Raw genomic sequence first — 15,301 nt, 5'->3', positions numbered from 1 at the left:
CAACAATGGCGTTACACAACACCCATTTATTGCCCGTTTCACCAACATAGAAAAAAGACAGGAGGCACAGGATAAAATCATCCAGCAGATCAACAATAAACTTGGTCAACTGCGCAACGCTAAGAATTACAACAACGATAACCCCCGACCTTGCAGCACCTCACGAACAAACAACACGCATACATCGGCTAGCATTGAAACGCAGAATTGCTGGTACCACAACAAACATGGTAGCAATGCACAACATTGCCGTCCCCCATGTTCCTTCAACTCAAAAACCTAACGCACACCGTCGCAAAACAGCAGGCAAAACCAAAACGCAACTACGACGGTCAACTGCCCTACGCCTGCCATAACTCTCAACTGAGTATAAATGTATACAAAACCAGTACTTTTAACCGTCTTTTCATTCCAGACTAAAAAATTCCTTATCGCCACTGGAGCAGATGTTTCAGTCATACCACGTTCCTCAATAAGCCGGCACATTATAGGCAACAGCCAACAGCATGAAATTTCAACATCGCGGATATTCCAATTATAGGTTCGTCTTCACTTGCTTGTCAACAATAAAGTTGGCAAGCTAATCGACGCACAAACGCTGTTTCGCGAAATGAAATCTACAGCCTGCAATCTCTTCAGTTAAAACATTTAACAGGATGTGTTGTACCCGTGGTATTGGATATGCATATTTGATGAATCTGCTGTTGAGTTGGCAAAAGTCTACACAAAGCCTCCATTTCCCTGTTGTTTACCATCACTAAGGCTATTTGATGGAAAGTAACGCTGTTTTATGGGTTGGTCGTCCTTCCTTGTAATCTTGTGCTTTGCCAGTGTTGTTGTCCCTAGCAGTTTATCGAACAGTGATCGTTTGGCTTCCGAAAATCTCTTTATTTTATCTTGTTCCGATTCTTGTCTACAAATGATTGTCTTTCTTCTATTCAGCCGTTGTGCCATGATCTGGATGGTATTTCTATTTTGAATCCTGCGCATTCCATTGTTGTGCCGATTTTCTGCAGGAAATCCGATCAGTTCATCGATCACGCCATGTAGAATTATTAGCTCTACTGCTATTTCTTAGTCGCCTAGGCCTATCCTTGTTTGTATCATGACCGACCTGCCATCTGCCAGTTTTATTTATTTACTTGTGTTGCGGTTCCTTTGTCAATTGTTGTTTTATAGTATTTTCCTTTTATCCATACCGTTGCTGTTAGCCGTGTTCCTTCTTGAAACGTTACCACTAGTTTTGACGGTATACTGTGCACGACTCCCGATCCCGGATCCTTTTGGCTCGACTGTTTTGCAAGGCAACTCTGTCGGGTTAAGTCGGATCGGTACAACTAATTTGTAGTACTTGCAATAATTAAGAAAAACGCTTAGCCTGTAGATTTTCAGTTATTTATTCTTGCCTTCGCGGCTTCTATTCTTAATTATCTAGTACAATTGATTTGACTTATCGCTGGAGGGGCCTTCTTAAGTGACTCGTTTGGCTGGTGATCAGTTCGTCACAGGATTGCGCAGGATTACTGGCCTACTAGGATTACGCCTATTAAGGATCACACTCTAGCGTTGCTAGGATTACACCAATTTGCTTGTATAAAACGCATTACACGCTGGACTGTGTTAATTTGTTCATCTGACCCTTTCACCTTACTTGTTGCTTGACTTGCTTCCATCCTGAGCCATTCCGAGCCTCTGGCCTCGACCCTTGACTCGTGCTGCGGACAGCTGGCTGGCTGGCTAGTCCGCAGCAACAATGTATGTTGCTGGTCTGTGTGCTTAGCTACAACGGAAAATTTTGCTGGTTGGTTAGTTTGTAACAATAACGTCTGTACCCGGACTTTATACTTACCAACAACGCTGAGTTTTGCTGGTTGGTTATTTACCAACAATAAATCGTGTTACTGTTTGGTACAGTTGAGTGACATTGTGATTAGGGCAACTGTACCTTTGTTTGTGGGAGCCTTCATTTGGCTCCTCAGAATATGTGAAACAATTTTTTGCATTCTTAAATTATTTTCGATATTGATTAAAAATTATATTCAAGGTCTTTCTTCACAAATACATGTGTATGTACTTATATAAAAAAGAACAATTTTACTTCTTAAATTAATAGCTATTTTAAGATACATTTTCTTTGCAGGTCTCGTAATTATCATAAAGATTATTTTATTCAAATTATGAAATACGTTGCGTATATTTATTTGTAATAGTGACGCACACAATGGAAACAAGTGGACAAGTGGAAAAGTTGGACGCCACCAACTTGTATATACCTTTTGACTACAGCATCGCAGCACACATATGCACTCGCAAACACCTACATATGTACGTAAAAAAAAGCGAACAAGTCACAGCTCGTTGTCGCTGTAGCGTCAGCAGCGACGTTTTTATGGCGCGTAAGCAAAAACGTATGCCGCTGTCTGTATTGAAAATTAGAATCTGAATAATTCCTAAGTTATTTATCCGATCGTTCTGACATCGTTTCCGACATCGGTCAAAAACATGACAAAGCGTATTTGTGCATTTTTTCAGTTTTTTAAATATTTTTTAATTGCTTAATATTGTGGATGTAATCTTTTTTTGGACTTACGGGGGAGGGGGGTGTAGTATACAACCTACTAGTCTGGCGAGCTGATCTAGATTGCGTCAGTCAACGGCGTACGCGCTGGTTCCGGCTCATTAGTTGTCGGCAATATGGGGTGGGAACAATATTAATGCCAGTGAGACGCTTGCTGACTTTTTATTAATATCTTATTAAGATTTCGCGAGCTTTAATTAATCGGACATGCTCACGCTAACGGACATGTGCAACTATGCACAACTCAAGACTACCCTGACAATAATCCATCCACGGACAACATGACTCCAACAATGATAAAACTGTTAATTCATGGCTTTAGATTTCAGGCTTAAATTTAATATATTCAAAATATAATATATTTAAAATACAAAAATTAGGAATTAAAAAGAGAGGCATGTGTGCCTTTGCAAGTATTACAAATGTACAGCTTTGCACCAGAGAACGGCAGGGGTGGCACTTTTTTAGCAACATGGTGTCATCCCCAAGTCATAGGTGTGGGTAAGTTCGCGCGAACGCAATTCGAGGCTATGAGCAACATACGCACATCCACAAGCATGAGCAAAAGCGAATGCAAAGAAATTAGAAGGGATGTCTTCAGACACCCAGAGAACAAGGCCAAAGGAAAATGTGCACGCACAAAATACGATCAGCAGGCATATAAGCATATAAAAATATCGCTAGCTCTCTCGCTCTATCCTGCACTGGCAGCGGCGCCGACGCGACAGCAGGTAGCGATTTGCTACTAGCCAAACAGAAGCAAATAAAAGGCGCACAAAAAATTGAATGACCTTTTTTTTTGCGTACTTTCGACGGATGTCTGTTTGACATCCCTTACAAAATTGTAGGCTGTCCAACAAATAGCCGCGCAATAAGCATAGGCTGCCTGCAGCCGCGATTTCAGCTGTGTGTACGGATGTCAACATGTTAGTACCATGTTATTTTTTTGGGTGCGTGTACCCTTGCCGTTCTCTGCTTTGCACCAGAAAACGGCAATTGTGGCACTTTTTAAGCACAATGGTGGCACACACAAAAAACAAGTGCGAGACCATACGCGCACAATCACAACTCGGGAAAATATACGCACACGGACACAACAAAAAATTGCTTGTGCCGCGCGCAAGCAGCGCATAAAACACTCAGAGAGATCCAAGAAAAGGTCCATTGTGTTTTTAGCCACAACGAAGCAAGCGCAAAGGAAATGTGCGCGAGGTCGATCGGCTGGCATAAGCATAAGCGAGAAACAATATCGCTTGCTGTCTCGCTCTGTCTGCATTGGCAGCGACGCCGACGCGACAGCAGGTACCGAAACAGAAGCACGCAGAAATATTTTGACCTTTTTCTTGTGTTTTGCTTCGAGAAAGAAATGCCTGCGCACAAAATGCTGCTTGGATCGTTTTTTATACGCACAAGTAATTGCATTGTAGTCTGATCCACAATTTCGCACAAGCAATTTTTTGTTGTGTCCGTGTGCGTATATTTTCCCGAGTTGTGATTGTGTGCCACCATTGTGCTTAAAAAGTGCCACAATTGCCGTTTTCTGTTGCGGACATGGCTTGTAAGTTGGTCGTAAGTGTAAGCTTAGCGAAAACGGCTAAGGTTGTCAATGTCTATATCACTATTTGGTAGCTTCACACGCGTTTACTTTATCGAACTGGATACTATTTCGCGTTATAGGATTTCTGCGATGTACTTGCATTTTCCCCGAATTTTTTTATTTTTTAAAAATTTGGTTAAGTTCTTGTTTTATTCGCCATTACGCGCTTGCGCAATGCGACTCACTTTTTCTCCTTCCAATTAGAAACTGATCTGCCCACTAATTTCTTTTCGCATTTCTCCCCCAGGCGAAAGCTTTTTCTTTGTCTGGCTAGAAAGTGAGTTTTTTTCTTTTTTTTTCTTACTTTTTCTGCCTAGCAACAGTCGTAGGTAGCGACTGCTTGGCGCCGGCGCTAAACGGCGTCATCTTTTGATTTTGCGCGGGTCACTGCACTTTAGCTTAATCTTTTAAGTGATGTTCTACTAAGAACGCCGATTTACATTTACGCTCAATGCGCTAAAAGCTTTCATATGTTTGAATGCCTATGCGAAAAAATAAGAGTCTGTAGAACCTATCTTCTACTACCACATTTTTTTTTTTGTATGTTGATTTTATTAAAAGTATTATTATATATTGGTATATATATATTATTTTTTTAATGTGTGACAGCGCACTACAGCGGAGGAAATACAACAAAATAAAATAAAAGCGATATGTCGTGGGTAGAGGATCACATACATGCCAAGTTTGGTTGCTCTAGCTCTTATAGTTGGTGAGAAACACGAAATCATACAGACAGACGGACACGAATATCAACTCAGTTTGTCTTGCTGATCAAGAATATATATACTTTGTGGGGTCTGCGTCGCTTCCTTCTCCCTGTTATATACATTTGCACAACTTCAAAATACCTTTATCCATTTTTTATAAAAATGTCAGAGAGTATAATGAATGGCGCACGGGACACCCCGATAGTTGAAAACATCAGGATCAACAACTTAAGATATTGGCTTGGTTCCATTGAAATGTTTTTTGGTCAGGCAATTTACCGTTAAACATACATATGTATACATAATAAAGCCACTTTAGATACATACAAATTGTCGACGTTCATTGTCAGTAATGGATATTATAGAGTAGGGGCGTCCAAACGGTACTTAGAGAAGAGCAAATCACCAAACACTAATAAGAAAACAATAACACAAGTAAAGAGCCGTTACTTCAATTCTATTTCATACACTGAAAAAAATGGGTACATACATTTTCAATATAAAAATAATAAAAAATTCAAAAATGAAGAAAAAATTATGTAATAAAAGTTATTTCACAAAGTAGTTAGTAATTTATCAGTATTTTTGTTAGTGGTCGTTTCAACAGGGCTTGTAATTAAATATTTGACCATGATTCCTATATTGGGTTTTTTATTAATTCGTACGTGTGAGTACTCCCCAAAATGAAAGGTATTTTTAATATTTCATTCTTCAATGAGAGATACTTATTAGCGCTTACAACTTTCTAAAAATCAATACCCTTTGCGTTAGTTGCACGCAGTTCAAATTCAGATGCAACTCACCAATTTCTAATTGTAATTGGTGATCCTGATTATATTTATTGCAGGTCATTGTCATATAAAAAAGATCCACCACTTCTCTGACCCATTAAAAACCCTAAAATCTATTTTCAAAATTTATTTTTAATTCGGTTAAATATTGTATATATAGTCCAATGTTAATACATTATACTCATGAAAATTTAATTAAACTTAAATCAAAGATGTACACATCGATTTTATTTATAACAAGTGGACAGGTTAAAGTTGGGCGCCACCAACATTTAAATACACTTTGACTAGGGTATCGCAACAAACACATGCATGCACTCACAAACACATACACACCAGAGAACGGCAGGGGTGGCACTTTTTTAGCAAGTCATGGGTGTGGGTATGTACGCGCGAACGCAATTCGAGGCTATGAGCAACATACGCACATCCACAAGCATGAGCAAAAGCGAATGCAAAGAAATTAGAAGGGATGTCTTCAGACACCCAGAGAACAAGGCCAAAGGAAAATGTGCGCACGCACAAAATACGATCGGCAGGCATATAAGCATAAGCGAGGAAAAATATCGCTAGCTCTCTCGCTCTATCCTGCACTGGCAGCGGCGCCGACGCGACAGCAGGTAGCGATTTGCTACTAGCCAAACAGAAGCAAATAAAAGGCGCACAAAAAATTGAATGAACCTATTTTTTGCGTACTTTCGACGGATGTCTGTTTGACATCCCTTACAAAATTGAAGGCTGTCCAACAAATAGCCGCGCAATAAGCATAGGCTGCCTGCAGCCGCGATTTTTTGTTGTGTGTACGGATGTCAACATGTGAGTACCATGTTATTTTTTTGGGTGCGTGTACCCTTGCCGTTCTCTGATACACACAAAACAGCTAACGCGTCACAGCGCGTTTTCGCTGTAGCGTCAGCCGCGACGCCGCCGCTGCGTCGGTAGCGACGTTTGTATGGCGCGTCAGCACGTGCACCCCGCTGTCTATATTAATTGAAATTGAATTAATTCCAAGTTATTTATCCGATTGTTTTGAATTTTCACAATCGGTCGAAAACATGACTGACAATTTTTTATTTTTTTATTTTTAAAGATTTTTGTACTGCCTAAATACCGTTTTTTTTTTGATTTGCGGGGGAGGGAGGGGGGAGGAAATTAAAAAAAATAAAAATTAAAAGCGTAGTGTCCTGGATATGGGAGCAATAAAATTACCAAATTTGGTTGCTCTAGCACATATAGTTGCTGCAGAGAAACACGCACTCATACAGAGGACATGGCTATATCGACTTTCAGCTCGTCGTGCTGATCAAGAATTATTTACTTTATGGGGTCTGCCACGCCTCCTTCTCCCTGTTACATACATTTAATCAACTTCATAATACCCTTTTTCCATTTTTTACAAAAATGTCAAAGTGTATAAAAACAGAGCTCGCAAGAAGTGGTCCATTTTTCCAAAAAGGCCCAAAAAGAACTGTTGCTCGCAGACACATTTGAAAACGGTATCAAAAATAAACTTCAACCCTGTTTTTACTCAGCGTGTTCTTTGCTAAATCAGTGAGAGTTTCTTATCGCTTTGTTTATGTACGCGCTCACTTGAGACACTTTAAATCGGTGAGAGTGTCTTTTGAGTATGTATGTGTGACCAATTCTATCTCTCTCACCCTTTCACGCTTTGCCTACGATGAAATAAAGCAACAACAAAGCACTAATGAAACAACAACAAAAAAGACACTTTGTGCTTGAAGGCAAATCGTTTTGCTCCTTTGCCGAAGCTCAGTTAAGGCGCGCCGAGCAAAAATATCCCGTTCAAACTGTTGTCGCAAGAGCGCTTCGTGTGTTCTCTCACCGATCAGCATAAAACAGAAAACACGAGAGAAACAAGTTAGAAGTGTTCTGTTCAGAGAGTGAGCGAGTCTGTACAATATTTTCCTGTTATTTCAGTTAGCAGACCGCTTTGTGAAAATTTGTTGAGCATATTTTGGAGCTCTGTATAAAATCATTTAACATGTCGATCAACTCAAAAATGTATCTTTTTTGTCCCTGGAGGGATATATTAAGCCGATTAAGGTGTAAAAAAAAAATCGGTGAAAAAATTAAGATTAATATTAAGTTCTTCAGTGCTTAAAGTAGACAATAATTCAAAACTTGGCATTTCCTCTTCAATAAATTTAATAATTTCCTTCCGTAGTTCAAAAAACCTCTCAAGGCATTTTAAATTTAAAGTCTTTTAAAAAGTTTCTAAGTTTCTGAGTGAATTATGCCTACCCCTTAGGTTATTTACAATTTTAGAAACTACCTTCAAAGTTTCAACACTGTTTGCCCACTTAACACACAAAGCCTCTTGATGAATAATGCAATGAAATGTTGGGACTTTTATTCTCGATTTGTTAATCTGTCCTATAAAGCCATCCTTTTTACCTAACATTGCTGGTGCGCTGTCTGTACATATTGCTGCCAATTTACTTGTTGTTCTCTCACCGATCAGCATAAAACAGAAAACTCGAGGGAAACATCGATTCCTCTTTTTTTCCGAAAGAAGAGTCACGGCTTATGTCTTCTCATAAATATTAAAAAATTTGTCAACCATTCGAATTGCCAAAACAAGCTGACTTGTATCGGAAATAACACAATTTTTAAGTTTCTCATTTAAAACGGAGTCTAAGTAAATGTGCAGATCATCAACTCGACGGGCTACTGTATTTCTAGATAATGATACGAAATTTAATGTATTTGCAAACTCAATCATTATCACCGAAACACTTCTACATTTCCTGACAAACATTTTTTATAAATTCACCATCAGAAAATGGCTTAAAATGTTTCGCAATACTGAGTCTTGCCACGTAGGACGCTTTGATCGATGCATCACGAGCTGAAAATGTCTTATTTTTTTATTATTTTTTTTTCGAGACAACAAACACATGAAGTGAAGTGTTGTTAGCACGCACGCGCAGTCGAGACAAAAAATAATACGAAACATAATTTGTGTAATTTCAAATTACACAAATTATGTTTCGTATTTTTTTAAACAAATTACTAATTTGTATTGGCTTATGGCCGGAGCACGTTTATATATACACGCATTTGCTCTTTCTATACTCAAAAGCAATTACAAACAAGTGGACGCATTAAAGTGGGCGCAACAAACTTTTATATACACTTTGACAAATACACGCATGCATTTACAAACACAGGTACACAAAACAGCTATCTCGTCACAGCAGCGACGTTTGTAAGGCGCACCCCGCGGTCTATATTTAAAATTAAAATCTGAATAATTCCTAAGTTATTTATCCGAATGTTTTGAAATTTTTGGCATCGGTCAAAAACATGACCTGACGTTTTTCTGATTTTAAATATTTTAAATTGCTTAAAACCGCTTTTTTCGATTAAAAAAAATAAATAAAATAAAAGCGATATGTCCTAGGTTTAAGAGCACCAACATACCAAATTTAGTTGGTCTAGCTCTTATAGTTGCCGAGAAACACGCACTCATACAGACGGACATGGCTATATCGACTCAGATTGTCTTGCTGATCAAGAATATATATACTTTGTGGGGTCTGCGTCACTTCCTTCTCCCTGTTATATACATTTGCACAACTTCAAAATACCTTTATCCATTTTTTATAAAAATGTCAGAGAGTATAAAAACAAAGGAGCACACTGAGCATAGGGCTTGGACGCCCCTGTTTCTATCTAGTTTTGTTAAATCAGAATAGTGTACACAGTTTGTAGTGTATATTTTTAGATGTTCTATTTTCTAGATGACGAGCAACTATCATTATTTAATTCATCCTAAAAGGTCATTTGATTGGATGATCGAGCATGATCTACTTTTATACTGATTTTAATATTACAATAGCTATATCCAAATATTCTAAAATCAAAAAAGGATTTTTAATTTGGGCAACAAGCAAACATTTTATTTGTTAGCTTTAACTGCTTAAAGATGACAAGTGGTCAAAAGCTTTACAGAAAAGTAGTGTGCGTGTGACTAACTGAATATGTTGCGAAACAATATTCCGTACATTTGCATTTGTCAGGACTTTTAAATATACAAAACAAAATGAAAATATCTAACATTTTATCATTATTTATTTACTAAAAGCTACACAAGCAATGACGTACATGTATTCTTTTATTAAGATCACCCTCCTCTAATTTGTGGTCTTATATGGCGTCGCCGTCATCGTTAATGGCCTTGAAGATAATCACATACACGTGATCCACCAGTTTTGCCCACGATTGCGCTTGACTTTCGTTTAGGCTGCAGGCAGCGGTGAGCACTTCAAGAATTACTTCCTTTAGTTGCTGAAAAGAAGTTCAATTTAAAGTATATATGTATATAATTTGATCATTTTGGGTGATACCTACATTATATGACTCCTTGCTTATTTTTCGTGGAATATGATTTGTAGCCACCTTGGTCCAGATCTCTCCTATCTTTTCTAGATCACCATCCTGACCCAGGGCTTGAATTGACTCATCAAACACACGTATAATGCGACTAGCATGCGCCCGGAAACGTGAATTTGTCTAAATATTGCAATTAAAGAAATTACCATTGGCTGTAATTATATAGATTTGTTTGTTGGATAGACTTACGGGTAATTCAGCTAGGGGTACATCTCGAAAGGAAAATTTTTCCAAATTGGACGGATAACGGTTAAAGAATGTTGTTAATATAGTAGCGCCAGAGTCCGTTGGTGTTGACACGGGAATTTCCCAGGTCTTTTTAATTATTTGCACATCATCGCTGTTCATCTTTTTAATATAAGATTTACTGTTTCTACCAATGCTGAGTTTATATATATAGTTAGTAATGGATGTTATACTGCAAAAAAAATGGTTAAAACATATAAGCGAATTGCATAGGAAATAGGAATAATAGTAAGAGCTCAAAGTCTTTGAGTTCTCGAAGCTCATACAGAGAGACATGTCTATATCAAGTTAGTTTGTGTTGCTGATCAAGAATATATAAACTTTATGGGGTCTGTCACGCGTCCATCTTCCTGTTACATACATTTGCACAACTTTTTAAAGTCTTTTTCTATTTGTTTATAAAAATGTCAGTGTCCGTAAATTTCGGATAAATGTTTTACGTTTTGCCAGCAGCGTTACCTTGCTGTCCATATGAAAAATTTAAATCTGAATAACTCCGAAGCTTTTTATCCGATCGTTCTGATCGGTCGAGAACATGAACGACAAATATGTGTTTAATTAACCCTGGACTTCTTTGGAGAGATGTTAAATCCAACCTCACACAATATACGAGATGACACAGATCTCTGCTCCCCATCACAGAACTGTCAATGCTCAGCCATATGAGCTTCTAATGCATAAAACGTAGTATTGTTCTAATAAGGTCATTAAATTTCTAATGCGTATTATATATAAATACATTTCAATACTATTATTTTGTATACATATATATAAATATATATTATATATATATATATATATTATATTATTTTATTTTTTATTTTATTATTTATGAGATTTATATTAAACAAAATCTCTAAGGTCTACTAAACTTTGCAATTCGCTGTCAGAGTTCAAAATCATTTCGATTTAGAAAGTTGCCACCCAGTTTTCATATATTATATATTTTTTGTTTCGGATCGTTTATTTTGCTATTAAATGTCCGCTTTGCTTTGTCATATGGACAAGAAATGTTAGTAAAAATAAAAACGTCTTCAAGAAATGTCAAGTTCAATCTGTAATCAATTAAGATTGCTGTGCACATCTATTTTGACCCATTATTAATCACGATTTAGTGGCCCAATTTTCACATAGTTTTATTTCCTATTTAGCAAGAGCTATCTATATACCAACATAATTAATTTGTACATTTTATATTATTTATTTATTTAATATAAATAATTGAAATTAGCTATTCGCAATCAAAAGAACAACAGTTGAAACAGCTGATACCGTAACAGGGTTGTCATGGAACTTAATTGCCTTTGGCGGACAAACTATTTAAATTTTTTTAAATTTTTGTCAGTCCGATTAGAAGCGATAATTCCATGAAACATAAAAATAATTTGAATTATCTTTAAAAAATTACTAAAATAAGAAATACATTCAAGGACATTTATTGTATGAAAGGTTCTTTATTGCCATTCACCGATAAATTAAATTTTTGTGTCACCTACGGTTTTGTTACAGATTTAAAAATCTACTTCAGCCAAAATCTACCGAGATTTCTGTGGCACCTACATTTTCACTAAAAATATATAAAATAATATATAATAATAATATATTTGATGTGTAATTCTAATATGTAGAAATTCGGGAAAGCTGAAAATAGGTTGCAATAACATAAATCTCTGCACATATACTATGTGTAAGTATACAGTCATTTTTATGAAGGTCGTATGTAAGAATGAACACGCAATATTCTTACCAAAAAGTATACATACACACATGTTGCTCTTGGATACAACACACAAAATTGTATGGCTAGACTTGCAAGCCAAGAAAACAAAACGCAGTCTTAGCGTCGATATCAAGCCGTCAAATATGGCAAAAAAAAAAAATTAAATTTTTTTAATTTAGCCTGTCATTATTTCGTATTTTTTAAATATTGCAGGTACAAACATTAATACATTCACATAAGACCCTCTGCACTTAATTTGATTGATTGGCTAATTTATTTTTTAACAAAAAATTCTAATGATTGGTAATAAATAATATTATCTGCATCTAAAGCTGCATGACAGCGAAAGTCGGTTGAAAAAGTAATCCAAATAAAGATCCAAGCACACACCTTGGGGTCCCCAAGCTACTTCACCCTTTGGTTTTGTGTGCAAGTTGCTTGCGATTGCTTTTCAACAAGTCTTCCACCTCGCCTTTAAAATTAAAATGTCTGCAACTACAATTGTTATTTTACTTCCCTAACGTTAAATGGCGAACACTGAATACAACAAATGTCAAACAAAACAAAAAGTAAGCATGGGATCAACACCAAGACTGCATCTCCAACAACACAATTGAGAATTACTTTTGCTTGTTCACACCCGCCATATAAATTAAGGGGCGCTTCAAGAAAAAAAAATTATTTCTTCCTTTTTGTATTGTAAATTATACTTTTTGGTATCAGCAAGTCAAAAAAGTAGAAACAACTAAAAGTTTATATATATGTCGAAAATAATTGACAAAGCTTCACTTAACCCCTTCAACTTTTAGTTTTATTCAACGTTCGCTTATTTCTGTTATTAGTGATTATGCTTTTTTTATTCATATTATATTCACAATGCTACTTAATTGGCACATGTGAAAGCACACTTTTTTTAATGTGTGTAGATATTGTTAGCTTTTGATATTAAGTTCAAATTCTCATATGGATAGGATGGAAATGTTAAACGCATTGGGAAAATTAAATGATAAAACCATATAAGAGCAATAAAATAAAGAATATATGAATGCAGGTGAATTACATAAGTTTAATTCCTTATAACTTTATTTACAATAATTATTGTATTCAATTCAAGCTTCCACTGTTAATTTTCTATTTATTTTCCTATTTCGTGATAAGACACACAGTAAAACAGATTAGATCATTATTAAAATGTCATGCAATAAAACGTAGTAACTATCGCCAGCAACTTATCCACATACACTCACCAACCCTCAGGCACATGCAGATTACACAGCTATGTATGTACATGTACTCACAAAAGTATTATGAAGATAGCATGCATATGGCATGACAGTAAAATGAACTGAAATACAACCGCAGCAGGTGGCTGCCATATTATTGTTACTTAAATGGTCGTATTAGGTATGAGAATAGGGCGTTATTGTCTGTACATTGATTTTCAATTTCACGAAACTCAACAGTGAAATACCTTATTTAAAATTTTTATAATCAGATGAAATTTTTAATATAATGCAATCTGTTACATGTTACTATGTTAGAAGGATTCGTAACGACCAAAGGCCCCTTAAGTTTATTTGCCTTTTATATTGAGTATAAGTCTTTATTCTAGTCTTATTATTTTTATTTGTCTCCTCTTGATACTTCACATTTGTTCAGTGACAGCACGTGCACCCCGCTGTCTATATTGAAATTTGAAATGTAAATAATTGCTAAGTTATTTATCCGATAGTTCTGCCTTATATCGTTTTTTTTCGATTTGCGGGGGAGGGGATAGGAAATTAAAAAAAAAAGCGTAGTGTCCAGGATATAGGAGCACATACATATCAAATTTAGTTGCTGAGAAACACGCACTCATACAGATGGACGGGCGGACAGACAGACGGACATGGCTATATCGACTCAGCTCGTCGAACTGATCAAGAATATATGTACATATGTATATACTTTGTGGGGTTACATACATTTGCACAACTTAATAATACCCTTTTTAATGTTGTATAAAAATATCGGTATATAACAACTGAATATTTCATACAATATTTAATAGTATATTCGAGAAGGTAGATATGATAATTGTAGAAAGTTGGCAAAATTAATCCAATATAAAAACCATTGAAAATATAAACACATATGTAATATATACAAACATATACTACATACAACTACATAAAAAGTATATTATATTTTCAATTTTTATTTAAAATGGCGTTTTGACTTTGATCACCAATAATATTTTATCACCGTGGTTTCTATGGGAAAGATTCTCAGGAATTTTTGTAGGTTACAATTTTGCTTTACAGATTTATATATAATTTGTTATTGTAAATCATCCAGATTAAATGTAATGTTATAAACGTTCTCATTTGTATTTACATACATTTTTATTTATACATACATACATACATATATAGTAATTGAATGCACATGGATCCGGAATTTGACTTTAATACAGAAAATTTCAAATTTAAGTTTCAGCGCCTTTTGGCTTTTGCAACATACGAACCCGCAAAGATTAACAAAGAAATAATTAAAAGCTAACAATTTATATCAGCTGTTGCCTGTTGAGCGAGCGCGGCACTTATTTTCAAACAATTCGCGATGACCATTAGCACTAAGCATACAACATGTATGCTTAGTCCCATTCGAAGCATTTGGCTGTACAGACTATGTATATATGTATGTACATATATTTGTACATTTACATACATATGTACATATGTGCACACATATGCATAACCAATGATCACAGTTGCTTTGCCTTTATTTACCTATTGCCTTCATAATTCCTTAAGCGTTTCTGCTAGACGCTTTATGCAGCGTTCTTTCGTTTTGTTTTTCGCTTTTTTATTTTTCTTATTCCCAGTTCGCTTTCTGCCGTCGTCGTTATGGCTATCGTTAACTTCGCCAGTGAACCGCACGCTTTGCCTCCGAATCGTATACTGACAGTGTTGTTTTGGCACACAATTCGTTCCAAGCAAAAGCAATTTTGCCTCTCTCGCTTACTCTTTTTTATTTTTTTTTTTTATCTCCTACACACACACTCACAATAGTTCTATCCCTTACCGCCGGCAAATACAAATTTGCACGATGGTTCTTGCTGCTGGCAAATATGTAAATACATATGTATACATGTATGTATGTGTATGCATGTATATGCAAGTAGTATGTACATCCAGTACTTACATATGTAGATATATGTATGTGTGGAATTGCATATGCGCGCCAAAACCACGCTGATTC

General features: G+C 36.1%; 1 protein-coding gene across 2 annotated transcripts; it reads right to left on the bottom strand.

Moving 5' to 3' along the window:
- Positions 1-9,753: 9,753 nt before the first annotated feature.
- LOC108603260 (globin CTT-VI) lies at positions 9,754-15,012 on the bottom strand. Of its 2 annotated transcripts, none has more exons than XM_017991913.2 (4): positions 14,830-15,012; positions 10,282-10,510; positions 10,051-10,212; positions 9,754-9,978 (listed from the first exon to the last, which is right to left on the bottom strand). In XM_017991913.2, exons 2-4 carry the CDS (start codon positions 10,438-10,440, stop codon positions 9,847-9,849), a joined length of 453 nt encoding a protein of 150 aa, XP_017847402.1. In that variant the 5' UTR covers positions 10,441-10,510; positions 14,830-15,012; the 3' UTR covers positions 9,754-9,846. The 2 variants fall into 2 exon arrangements, with proteins under 2 accessions (XP_017847402.1, XP_017847400.1); XM_017991911.2 differs by having other exon boundaries at positions 9,754-9,987; positions 14,830-15,009.
- Between the last annotated feature and the right edge of the window lie 289 nt (positions 15,013-15,301).

The sequence above is a fragment of the Drosophila busckii genome, chromosome 2R, assembly GCF_011750605.1.
Source record: "Drosophila busckii strain San Diego stock center, stock number 13000-0081.31 chromosome 2R, ASM1175060v1, whole genome shotgun sequence".
Classification (NCBI taxonomy): Eukaryota; Metazoa; Arthropoda; class Insecta; order Diptera; family Drosophilidae; genus Drosophila; species Drosophila busckii.
The sequence above is the reverse complement of the archived record's forward strand: the minus strand, read 5'-3'. Positions and strand labels throughout refer to the sequence as shown.

Bases quoted from the DNA above. Each gene is read 5' to 3' on its own strand.
- LOC108603260 (XM_017991911.2), bottom strand. From the start codon at position 10,440: ATGAACAGCGATGATGTGCAAATAATTAAAAAGACCTGGGAAATTCCC. The intron at 10,213-10,281 runs GTAAGTCTATCC...TGCAATATTTAG, and splicing joins TACCCCTAGCTGAATTACCC to ACAAATTCACGTTTCCGGGC. The intron at 9,988-10,050 runs GTAGGTATCACC...ACTTCTTTTCAG, and splicing joins TAAGCAAGGAGTCATATAAT to CAACTAAAGGAAGTAATTCT.